This window comes from Puma concolor, chromosome A3, assembly GCF_028749965.1.
Source record: "Puma concolor isolate L17-30 chromosome A3, mPumCon1.1.hap2, whole genome shotgun sequence".
In the NCBI taxonomy this organism is placed as follows: domain Eukaryota; kingdom Metazoa; phylum Chordata; class Mammalia; order Carnivora; family Felidae; genus Puma; species Puma concolor.
In genome coordinates this window covers 135,616,046-135,629,400 of record NC_141669.1, presented here as the reverse complement: position 1 = coordinate 135,629,400, position 13,355 = coordinate 135,616,046, and the positions used below count along the sequence as shown (strand labels likewise).

General features: G+C 57.8%; 1 protein-coding gene and 1 long non-coding RNA gene across 5 annotated transcripts in view; one reads left to right on the top strand and one right to left on the bottom strand.

Annotated features, from left to right (window-relative positions):
* Positions 1-4,001: 4,001 nt before the first annotated feature.
* Positions 4,002-11,117, bottom strand: LOC147582830 (uncharacterized). 3 transcript variants are annotated; one of them, XR_015249554.1, is made up of 4 exons: positions 9,096-11,117; positions 8,829-8,913; positions 5,458-5,581; positions 4,002-4,911 (listed from the first exon to the last, which is right to left on the bottom strand). It is a non-coding gene; the product is annotated as an uncharacterized LOC147582830 (long non-coding RNA). The 3 variants fall into 3 exon arrangements; XR_015249555.1 differs by having other exon boundaries at positions 8,829-10,127; positions 10,252-11,117; XR_015249553.1 differs by having other exon boundaries at positions 8,829-11,117.
* A 489-nt stretch (positions 11,118-11,606) lies between these two features.
* BMP7 (bone morphogenetic protein 7) overlaps positions 11,607-13,355 on the top strand; it is a 92,070-nt gene continuing 90,321 nt past the window's right edge. The window contains exon 1 of one of the 2 annotated variants that reach the window (XM_086702549.1): positions 11,607-12,562. In XM_086702549.1, the coding sequence (XP_086558675.1) occupies positions 12,145-12,562 (418 nt within the window). In that variant the 5' untranslated portion in view covers positions 11,607-12,144. The remainder of the gene's footprint in view (positions 12,563-13,355) is intronic. The other variant, XM_086702548.1, reaches the window with a different exon arrangement.

Below are 13,355 nucleotides of genomic sequence, written 5' to 3'. Positions count from 1 at the left end.
TCGGATCGTAAATATTTCTGACTCTGCAGAATGTACAGTCTTTGTCACAGCTACTCAAATCTGTCGTCAAACACGAAAGCGGGCTGAGAGAAGAGGTAAGCAGGTGGCCGTCGCTGCGTTAGTCAAACCTTATTAACCAAAATAGGCGACTGGATGTGGTGCGCGGGCCATAGTTTGCCGCCCCGCGATCTAGTCCCTCGACCACAGGCAAACAGTCGCCACGTCACGAGGACGTCGGGAGCCCGGAACCAGTCAGGCTGGTGGCACGTCGAGACCGGTGTTGCCGTGGTCGTTGACCCCACGTCCGTCCTCCCTCACCTCCTACCAGAACCGGCCAGAAATCCTCACCGGTTGGCCTCTGGGGCAGCTAAGCGTGCCTCTGTGACCCCGTGCTGGCTGATGAGATGCCCGGAGCTGGGCAACCCATGCAACCGTGAGGCCGTAGGCCATGGGCTGAGGGCAGCAGCGTGGGGTGACCGGGGGGGGGGGGGGGGGGACGTCCTCCCCATACGCTTCCCGTGGGCGGAACGCACACCTCCTCTCACGATTCTGACGCACACAGCCAGATGCGATCCTACGGGTTCAAATACCGGGTCCAGCGCTGGGCGCAAAGTGAATTCTTAAGAAGCAAAGTAGAGTCACTTCTTGGTAAAGTCAGAAGGGAGGTCTCTGACCCTCTGGGGCATCCTGAGTGATGGGTAAGGTAGGAGGTGGTACGTTCTGGCCTGAAGGCGACGTCAGTGCCTCTTTTTTCCCCCTCAGTTCCGGGAACAGTTGGGAAGCTGTCGGGGAGGAGAGAGCCTACGTGCGCTCCTGCCACGGCCGCGTTCACAAGGTCATGACTGTGGCTCTCCGTCTCCCGAAGACAGAGATGACCTCTGAATCATCTTCACGGCCCTGGGTGGTGGTACTGAAACTCACCCACCATGTGCCTGTAGACGGTTGGGGTGGAGCCTTCTGACCCACCTCCACCCCCCTCAGGGATGGTTAATTTTAGGCATCACCTTGACTGGGCTAAGGGAGGCCCAGATGGCTGGCAGACCATTATTTCTGGGTGTGTCTGTAAGAGTGTGTCTGGAAGAGGTTAGCCTTCGAATTGGTACGAGAAGACGGCCCTCATCGATGTGGGTGGGCATCCGATCCACGGAGGGTCTGAGTACTGCGACAATGTGGACGGAGGGCCAAGTGGCCGTCTCTGCCTGAGCTGGGACATCGGTCTTCTCCCGCCCTTCGGCGTCTATGCCGCTGGCTCTCCGGTTTTTCCTACTTGGACCAGAACTTACACCATTGCCTCCCCTGATGCTCAGCCCTAGACTGGATTATACACCGGTGTCCCGGTTCTGCCCCAGGGCATAGGTCTCTTGTTGGGTTGAACCAGTTCCCGACTCGGGGGTGGGCAGGTGACCCAGGCCAGGAAACTCAGGTGCTCCGTTCCTTGGCCCAAGACCCGGATGTCCTTTTTTTTTGGGGTGGAAGCAAGAATCTCTCTGTCTCCACCATGGTCACCAGCTAGCACTGTCCATCTAGAGCAATCGGTGGCTGAATCCCCTCCCGCCCCCCCTCCCCATGCAGAGGATGCCAGTCTGTGGTAGGAAACAAGGAAGCCAACACGAAGACAGATGCCAGGTCAAAAGACAGAGCTGGAGGGCTGGAGAGAACAGAGCTGCAAAGAAGAGGTTGCCCCGTGCGCCCTGGGAGCCGGCACTGCCTGGACAGTGCTGAGCGGCACCCCTCTGATTTGGGCTCGTGTCATCGGCACTCAATGCCCTCCTGACTTAATATAACAGCTCAGGGAAACGCTGTACTTTAATTAAAGGCCGAGAGGCTCTGAAATGAAGAAACCTGTTTGTCTTTCTCCGGCTCGTCGTTTCTTAAGCTGACCTGACCGGGAAGTGCCTTTTCCATGTACCACGTTGCGTACGTTTGATGAACGGAGAGAAAAGAGAGGGTGTTCCAGGCAGTGGGGCAGCAGAGGCGGGGAGGTGACACTCGCGACATCAAACTCATCTGGGAAACGGAGCTGCGAGGTGGCTGCTCGGAAGCCAGGTGTAGAGAATGACCCCACTCCCCACCTCCCAGCTTCCTGTATGTTTTAGGGTTCTGCTCCTGAGTGAGGAGATCTGTCTCCACGTGGGGCCATTTTCACAAGATGACCTCTGTGAGTCACGTTCCATTGTTTTATCTTTAAAAATTCTGCCTCAGAGACAGACCCCCCCCCCTTTTTAAACACAGGATGGCTTTATCTTCTCAGTCTGTTTATCGCCGAATGCCAACAAGGATTTCGGAAGTCACAGATGCCTCGAACTAACCTCTAAGAGGGACTCAGTGTAGCCAACCTCAATTGATTTTTTTTTTTCCCCCTTCGAAAATGGAAACGAAACCATCAAATGTCTGCAATTAAATGTTCTGGTTATAACGAAGCTTTTGAACCCCTGTAAATCATCCTTTTATTTCTCTGGCTCCCACCCCCAACCTCCAGCAAGTTCCCACAAGGCATTTGGGAATCAAAGAATATTACCCCATAAAAACAAAATCAGGGCCGTGGTGCCAGAGACATGGGAGGACATGGGACACATTACAGCCGGGAGGTGGGGGCGGGGGCGGTGGCTCCAAGTGCTGACCCTGTCTACCATTCATGGGAGCCCCGAAGAAAAATCCTCCTCGGACTGGGCATCCAAACAGCAGCTGCAGGAGGAGAGCTGGGTCTGAGGTGACTGCAATCTTTGCAACCTCTTTGATGTCTGGGAACGTCATGCTTCCTGGTTATGCAACCGCAGATAGCTTCCCGGGAGCACACTCTTCAAAGGCGGCCGGGGATGGGTCTGGCTAAAGACGATCCTGGGCTTCCGACCAGAAGCGGACGCACAAATGGCGGTACCCGTGTCTGGACTCTGCTCCGGGACAGGGGCCCGGGCTGGGGGCATGGGCTGACTTCTTTTGGCTGTCAGGATGAAGCACCCACTCAGGCCAGCCCAAGAGGGTGATGGGGTCATACAGACGCCGGGGTCCGGGGTTCTGGGCACAGGGATCCATCGGGCCCCAGGAAAAGCTGGGGTTAGAAGGAGTTTCTGGGGTCAAGTGGTCCAGGTGCTCTTGGGATTCACCCCTGGGTCTTTGTACGTGGCGTCGCCTCCTTCGGGGACACCCTTTCCCTGTTTGTCACATGCCTGGCTTCTCAGACGTCACCTTGGCAGAGAGCCTCTCCCTTGTCACCTGAACACCCGAACTGATGGTTGTTCCGTAGTCTATCCCCAACCGTCAAGGCCATTGTGCCACCCCATCCCCCCTAGGAACACTGGGTGCTACGGTGAGCCTCTCAGGAGCACCTAGCAGGGACAATGCTAGCTAGTGACGGCTGGCAGGAACAATCCCGGCTCCTGATTCGGAGACAGGTGGCGTTCCGGACAGAAACCGAGGTGTCAGGGAGTTCGTTCATTCTCTCAGCGGGCATTTGTCGGTCACGCACTACAGGCAGGACGCTTTCTGGGCTCGATTTACGGTGGTGCACGAGTCAGACCAAAGCCCATGCCTTCGTCCCCGTGGGGGACAGACAAGAAAGCAATAAACATGTAACTCTATGGTATTTCAGGTGGCAGTATGTATAAGTGTGTCCCACACACTTTGGGACATACTTACTTAAAAATTAGTCATCATCGTTGATCGGAAATTTAAACGTACCTGGGTGTCCTGCGTTTTTATGTGCTAAATCTGGCACCCTTACTCAGTGGTCAGTCATCGTGTGAGCCACGGAAATAAAAGTTGCGGCTGGCTTTATGGAGAGGTGTGGGTGGAAGACAGAAGGCAGTCAGAAGCAGTTGGCCCAGGTTTTAAATGCCGGCACTGCCCTTTGTCCTGGCCAAGCTCTTTGACTTCTGGGCCTTTGATATCTTCATCTGCGAAACGGGAGACAGAACATCTAATTTCGGGCTGTTGGAAGATTCAAGATAATCCGCGATGCGCCCGGCACCACATAGTTTGTGTCGTCAGTACTGACCCTCGTTATTCTTTGCATCATAGGTAACCTGAGCTCGTATCTGTTCATCTTCCCAAACTATGTTTTCACATGAGTCAGGACTAACCTATTTAGAGTGAGGGTTGATTAAGAGGGAGGCAATAAAGTTAACACTGAAGTAGAAGGAACAGTATTTTTTTTATATATAAAAAATACTGGGCAGGAACACAGCGAGGGAGGCCAGAGAAGGAGGAAGAAACAGACATGGGGACATGTATAATATGGGACAGTGAAGGGTTCCCAGGACCCTGGGAGCCAGAACCCCAGATTTGAATGCCAGCTCTGTCCTGACTCACTGGGAGACTTTGGGCCCCACACTTTTTCTGTGGGTCTCGATTTCTCTATCTTCAAGATGAAGGACACGATACACGCATTTGCAGGATTTGGGTTGCAACCGCCTGAAACTCACTACACGGTGGCTTAAACGATCAAACGATCTTTTTCAATAAACGACGAAATAAACGTTTAGTCTCAGTACGTCTCAAATAAAGCATGGGACGTACTTAGACTGAAAGTCATTCATTATTGGGGCGCCTGGGTGGCATCCGACTCCGGCTCAGGTCACGATCTCGCGGTTCGTGGGTTCGAGCCCTGCGTCGGGCTCTGTGCCGACAGCTCGGAACCTGGAGCCTGCTTCAGGATTCTGTGTCTCCCTCTCCCTCTGCCCCTCCCCCACTCGTTGGTGCACACTCTTTCTCTCCCCAAAATAAATAAAAAATTAAAAAAAAATCGTTCATTATTTGTCCGAAATTCACATTTAACTGGGCATTCTACATTCTTCTTTGTTAATTGGAGCAATTACAGCCACCCTTCTTCGCTCTGTTTAACTGGAGAAGCTCTGTTTCTGTTTTCTGTGTCGAGCATATGTGAAAAGCGTCCTTGATCAAAAGTTCCAGCTGCTGAAAAAAAGAGGCCTGTAAACTTTAGACTGACATGATTCCCGTGGCCCCTTCCAGCTCCCTGATGCTGTATCCTGCAGGCTTGTAGCTGTAGGCAACAGAAACCATCTGGGGCTGACGGGTACAGAAAAGGAGTTCACCAGAGGATCTTGTGGGGCTCACAGAAGTTCCAAGAAGGCCAGAGAACCAGGTTGGGGGTCTCTGCAATTGGGAACATGGCCCCAGGTGGTTCTGCAGAATGGCCCAGGCCCAGGCTAGTAGCATCTGACTGGCTGGGACCTGGTCACATGCTCTGGTTGCAAAGCAGGCTGGTCCAGGGCATCTCTCATCTGGGGGTGGGGGTGGGGGTAGGAGGCTGCTTCCCAACATGGGAGATTCCCTGAACACAAGGGAGGACTCAGATGCAGAGGGGAGGAGGGAGACCCTTGGAGGCAATGGCAGTGAAGGCTTAGGGTCCTGGAGAGAGAATTCTGGATTTTGATGTTTGTGGGGGAATTTTCTGAGCTGGCGGGGGGGGGGGGGGGCGCTGCTTTGAAATGCACAGACCTTGGGGTCCTTTGGTGTGGGGAGTGGGGAGGCTGCATACACCCTCCAAACTCAGCAGAGACCTATATAGGGACAGTGGCAAACTGGAGTCCGGCATCTGGCTGGTAGATGGCTTTTCTTTGGTCTAACAGTTGAAAAACAAATTGAATTAGCTGCCCATACACACTGAGAGCCGTCACATAAAAGCAGGGTTTCCGCTTCTCTTGAAAGTTAGCATTCTGTGGGAACGTCAGAATACAATTCCTGGATGGCACCCCCCCCCCCCACGCCCCCACAGGAATGTGGCTTCCAGCTCGCCCTCTCCCCAGCCCTCCCTGTTAGATCTGGGCCCCGGGTCCCTTCCTTCTGTTGTGTTTGTCTCGTGTGTGGTCTCCTTTAGTGGAAGAGGAGGAAAGTTAATTCTAACTTCGGAAATGTAGAGTCCACACACCGGGCGACATCAGCACCCCCTGGGAACCGAGTAAAGGTGCAGAATCACAGGGCCCATGGGGACCAGGGGTGTGGGTATGCGCATTTTGACAGCTGGGGGGGGGGTGGATTTGGGAAATTCGACAGCATGGTCAGGATGGAGGTTTGCTTTCGGATCAAGTGAGGGGGAGAAATGATCTGCTCCCAGGCCACTAAACCACCAGGTGCTTCAAAGCCCAGGCTGTGCAGACAGATGTGGCTTTGGATGATGGTCTCCTCCCAAATGAGTAGTGTGACACTCTCAGAATCCCGGTCTGCTTCTCTGTGGTCTGAGAAGAACACACCCGCACCTGGGGGAGGGTGACGTGGGCTTAGGCAGCGAACGGTGTAGCAGGTGCCCCACTTCGAGCTTGCCAGCCGCTCACGTCTGGGAAGGAGGAAAGGGCTTCTTCTGCCGCTCAACCAAGAATAGTGAATGCTCAAAACCGGTTCCTTTAACTGAGGAAGAAACAACAGTCGTGCCAGTAAGAAACAAAACCGAAGCTTTCTCCTGGCTCTTTGGGAGACCCTGATAAATAAATCTATCTGGGAGCATCAGCTTTCCCTGGAGCGAGTGTGTGTGTGTGTGTGTGTGTGTGTGTGTGTGTGTGTGTGTGTGTGTGTGTTTTCCATCTGCAACTGTGGCTACTGCCACATGCACTGAAGACCGATAGGAGCTGTTTCGTGTCTTACTCCTCTGTTGAAAAATTTGTGCAAAGCCCCAGGGAAAGCGAGCTTGAGTCTGTATCTCCAGCGCAATGAAAGGTCTGCATGGAAAGCCACATTTCATTACAGGAGTGCTAAAATAATTTCCTCTCTGGGGCAAGTGGACACACACACACACACACACACACACACACACACACACACATGCACACGCACACAAGGATCTGCACACAAGGATGTGAAAACCTGTGCACGAGGAGGCTCTCGGCCCCTTATTCCCGGCGGGCGTCTGACGTCCGTCCAGGTCATCAGGCCATGGCCAGGTGGGGAGACAGAGGGAACAGCTCGCTAGACTGGCCAGGCTGGGGGGAGGGTGCCCCCGGGGAGCCCCCAGGCCCGCTGAACTTCTGCCGGGACAGGTGGTACAAGGGTTCTGCTGGGGAAGACGAGGTCCCCACCTCCCGCTGAATCTGAGCGTCAGCAGGACTACCTTTTTTTATTGCCTTCGAGACACATGCTGACTTGGTCAAAATCGCTCCGGCAAGATGTGAGCGATGATGTATGAAATGAAAACTTGCCCCGGTGCTGAGAGCCGGGTGTGGACTCTCGGCTGGGCCCGGCCAGACACAGTGATACCCCTCACGTTCCCAGGCTGTCTTTCAGCCAGGCGAAGCAGGCCCCAGGTGTGGAGCAGAGAGGGCGGATCCGGTTACGGCCGGCCGGGGAGTCCTGCGCTGGGCGCCCAGCTCAGGGAACCACAACCGGGGTGGGGGCTGGGGCACCGGCTGCTGGGAAACCAGATAGGCCCCCGGGAAGTTCCTGGGCCCTGGATGGCACAGGAGGGGTGCCGGGGGACAATGAGGGGGTCAGAATGCAAGCCTTGCCCTTTGATCTCTACTACTGTGATCGTGCTCTGCTCTCATCCCTCACCCCGGCTCTCGATCTCTCATAATCGGGAGAAATGGACTTTTCTCTGCTTGGCCAAAACCAGACCCTCACGAAGAACTGTGTTGTTGTTGTTGAATTTTTTTAATGTTTATGTTTGAGAGAGAGAGAGACAGACAGAGCGTGAGCAGGGGAGGGGCAGAGAGAGAGGGAGACCCAGAATCCAAAGCAGGCTCCAGGCTCTGAGCGTCAGCAGAGTGTGATGCGGGGCTCAAACCCACGAACCACGAGATCATGACCCGAGCCGAAATCGGTCTCTTAACCGACTGAGCCACCCAGGCGCCCCAGGATTGTGCTTTTTTAAAAAAAATTTTAAAATGTTTTTATTTTGTTTTTGAGACAGAGAGAGAGCATGAGCAGGGGAGGGGCAGAGAAAGAGGGAGACACAGAATGGGAAGCAGGCTCCAGGCTCTGAGCCGTCAGCACAGAGCCCCACGCGGGGCTCGAACTCACGGACTGTGAGATCGTGACCCGAGCCGAAGCCGGACGCTTAACCGACTGAGCCACCCAGGCGCCCCTGTTGTTATTTTTAACTTAGAAGGCTTTCCTGTTAACATATTCTCCTTTTCATCCAGATCGTAACAGACACTTATCAAATGCTTTCTCTGTGCCCCAGTCACCTTGCAAAGCACTTTACGTGAATTGCATTAGCTTCCAAATCCTCCTGGGAACCGTAGGAGAAAAGTGACCCTAGGAAATGGGCGCTAATAGCCTCCCATTATACAGACAGGGAAACTGAGGCACAGAGCGCTTAAATCTCTGAGACACAAGGGCAAGTGGCAGGGCTGGGGTGTGAAACCAGACAGACAGGCTCCCAGGGCCAGGCTGCTAGCTCCCCTCTCCCCGACTTTCTCTAAACAATCTCCAAGATTCTGATGGTGTCCTCAGCTCTCAGACCAGCATCCCATACATTCCCGGCCAGATATTTCTCGCCTGTGTGTTGGCATTCATTCATTCATTCATTCATTCATTCGTCCAGCAAGCATTCGCTGAGGGCTGAGGGCAGTGCTGGGGACTCCTGTGGGGGAGGAAGCAGGGAAAATAAAGAACACACCCCCTCCCCCAGCGTGGATGGCAGGAAAGATAAAGCTAAATCAGGTTGTGGGAGTTCCGGAGGGAACCTTATCTTTGCCCAGATCTTGGATATGGAGAGCATGTTTTCTCTTCGCCTTGCATGAGAAAAGACGGAAGGGTCTCGGGGTGAGGGGTCTGGGAGACCCCTCACCCTGGCGTCTGCATGGTCAGCCCTCAGTGAACTGTGCTTTTCAGGTATTGGCTCTGCTTATTTTGCTATTCATTCAATGGGCACTTACTGAGCACCTGCTGTGGGCCAGGCTCCACTGGGCTCCCAGTGGGATGTGCCGAGGGGTGAACCATAATCCTGGCTTCAGGGCCTTCCTGGGGTTGAGGGGAGCAGGGCAGATGCTGACCAATCAGTTGTTTTCATATGTAAATCGGTAGCTCCAGCACCTGCTGCCCCTACCCCCTGCCTCCCTCGCTGGTCACAATCCCCCTAAAAAACTTAAGAGTGGATTAAAAAGCAGACAGGGCTGCAGCAGAGGACTCGGGAAGAAAGTAACCTCCTTCATCTCAGCTGGTGACGGAAGTGAGCTCAGGGGCAACAAAGCCCCGCGTCTGTTCCTTGTTCTGCACAGCCCGTGCACCTGCTGGTCGCTCTGCCTAGGATGCCTTTCCCTGGCGAAGCTGGCTCTCCCTCCTCCTTCCAGGACGCAGGTCAATGGCATCTGGTCCAGGAGATCTCCTTCCCACTGCCTCATCCTGTTGACTTAGCCCCGTGGCTTATCACAAGATGATCTAGGGTGCGCCCCTCACCCGTGGACACGGGAGGCCCGCCAGCACTCCTCTGACTGCCTCCACAGGCCCCTGTGTTTGCTTCCTACCCACCACGATGCCCGTTCGGGTCTCTGCTCCCTGACCCTCCTGTGTTCTCTGTGCTGCCTGGCCCCGGCTGAGTGCACCACATCCTTCTCCAAGAGAATCAAGGGACAGCACTGCCACCCCTCCGGACCTCTAATCCCGTTGAAGGTTCCCGCTTCGTCTCCTCTGGGCTGAAAGCCAGCTTTGCGATGGAGGCCGCCGTGCGGGCTCGCTCTCTGCGGTGCCCTCCAGCCCAGCACTGTGCTTGGCACTGGGACGGGCGCGTAATTTGCAGGGCCCAGTGCAAAATGAAAACAGGGGCCCTTTGTTCATAGATTAGGAAGAATTGCAACACAGAAGCAGCAGAACATTAAGCCAAGCATGAGGCCCTTTTGAGCTTTGGAGCCTGGGCGTCCCCACGGTTGCCCGCCCAGGAAGCCCACCCTGCCTGACACGGAGGAAGTCCTTCACAAACCTTTGTTGAAGGAAGGAGTTAATGGATAAAGGGCAGGTGGAGGGGGCTTTCAAAGGGCCTTGACTGACAGGTGGGCAGAGGGGCCTCAGGACCTGTTCCACCTGGAAGCCAGGGGCCTAAGAAACATGAATGGCTCTGACCTGTAAGCCTTGTAGATCTCTTCTCCTTGCCTGGCCTCCGGCCTCTCTTCTCTGGCTGCCATCTTGTCTAAAAGCCCCCAAAGGACTGCATGGCAGAACCATCTCTGCTCCGGAAAACTCTAGAAGGCCAGGTTTATCTTGACCAACCCCGGAGCTTTCTCCTGTTCCCAGGTGAGGCTTACCCAGACTGTCCCCCCACCCCCCACCAGCCGGGGCCCTTGTCTCCCAAACTCAATACTTTACCTTCCTCCCAAACTCTCGTGGTGGCCCTCCATCTAACCCACCATCTGGGAACTCCTAGCTTCTGGATTTGCCTCTTTGGGGCAGTCCCAGGAGGGGAGGGAGGCAAGGTTGAACTTGTACCCACGGCCTCACTCGCACTCCGGGGGAGTATTTTGCTCCCGTTTTTACGGATGAAGAAATCAAGGTTCTGAAGGGCAGTAATTCACTTAAGTTCTCCAAGCATCATCCAAGGCGTCCGTGTCCCTGCCCAATAGCGCTGGGCCCCGAGGAGCTCAGGATGTTTGTGGGGTGAGGGAAGGCCAGGAGGGAAGAAAGGAGGTCTCAGGGCACAGAGCCACAGAGGGGAACTGGGTGCAAGGTGGATCCTCAGACAATGCCAAGCCAGGGGCTGATGGGGAAGGGCGGACATGGGGTGGGGTAGGGGCCAGGGTATTCAGTCCCAGGCTCGGGAGTGCTAGGAAGTAAACGGAGGGGGGGGGGGAGGCAGAGGGGAGGAGGCGGGGCGAGTTCTGCAGCTCACACAATTTCAATCCTTCAGCAGATAATGATTTTGCGGCCACAGTGGCTACCAGGACCCGGGTCCAAGGCGCAGCGGGTACAGAGGAGGCTCAGAGAAGCCAGGCCTGGGTCTCCGGGGTGGGGGACTCCGTTTCCGGTGTGTGACGCGGGGGGGGGGGGGGGGGCACGAGACAATAAAGGCAGCACGAATAACTCAAAACAGGAATCCAGGCGGTGAGGGGGAGTTCAAGAAAACACAAGAAGTGACCTTACCTCTCCTGGTCCGGGAGGAAGTGGCACCCGAGTGGCACCCGGAGGTGGAGGGTTGGCTATCGGAGCTAGGCACAGAAGGTGGGAAGGGAGAGAATTCCGGGCGGAGGGGGTCGCAAGAGCGAAGGCTGGCGCTAAGCGCTGGGAGGCGCACAGGGGTCAGCGTGGCTGGAGTAAATGGGGGGAGGGGGGTGGTGGAGCAGAGGGGCGGGAGGGACTCGGGGTCACCTCCTCCGGGAAGCCTTCTCGGATTGCCGCGCGGCCTCCGCACCCTCCCCCCCCTCCCTTGCTTCTTCCCCCTCAGCCCGAGAAGAATCCCACCGGTCCCGCTCCCTGGCCGGACTCCGCGTCCCCAGAGGGCAGGGCCGGCTCGGATTCCTCCCTCCGCATCCCCGCGGCGTCCGGCCCGGCGCTGGGCACCCCGTGGGCACTCGGTAAATATTTGTAGAGCGCACTAGATGGAATGAATGAACCCATTGGGCGCAGCTGGGGGGAGGGCGGGGCCGAGGGCAGGTGGGAGGCCGCGGGCGCGGGAGGGGCCCTTGGAAGCCCGTCCTCCTCCTCCTCCTCCTCCCAGGCCCCAGCGCGTACCAGTCTGGAGCTCCCGAGGCGGCCTCTCGTGCGATCAAGGGCGCGCACCGCTGGGAGAGCGACTCGGGGCCCCTGCTCTCCGCGCCGCAGTTCGGAAGAGAGTGGGTCGCCGCCGCCCGAGGGCGAGAGCGCGAGCGGAGCGGGAGGAAGGAGCGCTCGCTCGCCCGCCCGCCGCCTCGCTGCCTCCCCGGCGCTCGCTCTGCCGGCTCCTAGGTTTGCCGGCTGCTCCTCCCACCCGCGCCCGCCTCCTCGCTCGCTCGCTCGCTCGCTCGCTCCAGCCGGTTTCCGAGCCCCGCGGTGAGCCCGGGCGAGTGCGGGGCGAGGGACCCCGGGGCTAGCGCCGAGCAGGGGGCGGGGGTGCGGGCAGAGCGCAGCCGGCCGGGGAGGGGCCATGTCCGGCGCGGGCGCAGCGGGACCCGTCTGCAGCAAGTGACCGAGCGGCGTGGACGGCCGCCTGCCCCCCTCCGCCACCTGGGGCGGCGCGGGCCCCGGTGCCGGGTGCCCGGAGCCCGGGTCGCGCGTAGAGCCGGCGCGATGCACGTGCGCTCGCTGCGCGCCGCGGCGCCCCACAGCTTCGTGGCGCTCTGGGCGCCCCTGTTCCTGCTGCGCTCCGCCCTGGCCGACTTCAGCCTGGACAACGAGGTGCACTCGAGCTTCATCCACAGGCGCCTCCGCAGCCAGGAGCGGCGGGAGATGCAGCGCGAGATCCTCTCTATCTTGGGCTTGCCCCATCGCCCGCGCCCCCACCTCCAGGGCAAGCACAACTCGGCGCCCATGTTCATGCTGGACCTGTACAACGCCATGGCGGTGGAGGAGGGCGGCGGGCCCGACGGCCAGGGCTTCTCCTACCCCTACAAGGCCGTCTTCAGTACCCAGGGCCCCCCTCTGGCCAGCCTGCAAGATAGCCGCTTCCTCACCGACGCCGACATGGTCATGAGCTTCGTCAACCTCGGTGAGTGCGGGCAGGAGGGAGGGGGTGAGCCTCTAGGTCAGGAGGCACTTTGGGACGGGGAGGGGGGGGTCCCTTTTGCACGCAGCCCGCCCATCTTTACACTCCGGGCGGTTTGCAAAACCGCAGTGCCTGGCGCAGGGTCCGAGCCCCCGTGGACCCCAAGCAGCGCGCGCCCCAGGTAGGGCGAGCCGGGCTCCTTCGGCCCGTGGGAGTTTGGCAGAGGAAGGGGTTGGTTTGAAGCCCCCTCCGGGTGAAGTCGGCCGGCCGCACCTCTGGGGAGCCGGAGGCGCCGGCCCCGCCGCGGCTCAGTTCAAAGCGCGGGGCTGGGTCATGTGAGCTGTGCCGGGCCCGCGCGGCCCCTGCTACCTGGATTTAAAGGGCCCTGTTGGGCGAAGCTGCCTTCCCGCCTTTTCGGGGCCCCTCTCAGCCCTGCCTGGACCTGGCATCGCAGGCGTCGCACCCCCTTCCCCGCCCCGTGAAGCCCTACCTGTCCCCTCGCGGTGCGCCCGCCTTGGCGTGCGGCGCGCCGCCAGTGTCTCCGGGCGCCCTCCTGGCGGCCGGGCGCCCCCTTGCCTCCCAGCTGTCCTGGCGGGAGCTGGGGAAGAAACGGTGCCATCGCGAGCTTTCTATTTTAAATATTTAATGATAGGTCCCGGGCGGGCAGAATCCATTTTCGGCGTTTATCACGTGTGGCGCGCAAACCGCGGGTTTTGGCGATTGAGTGGCGCGGGATCTCCGAGCAGACGCTGCCGGGGGCGGCGGGGGGGACCTAGCTCTCGCCTGGAGCCGCGAT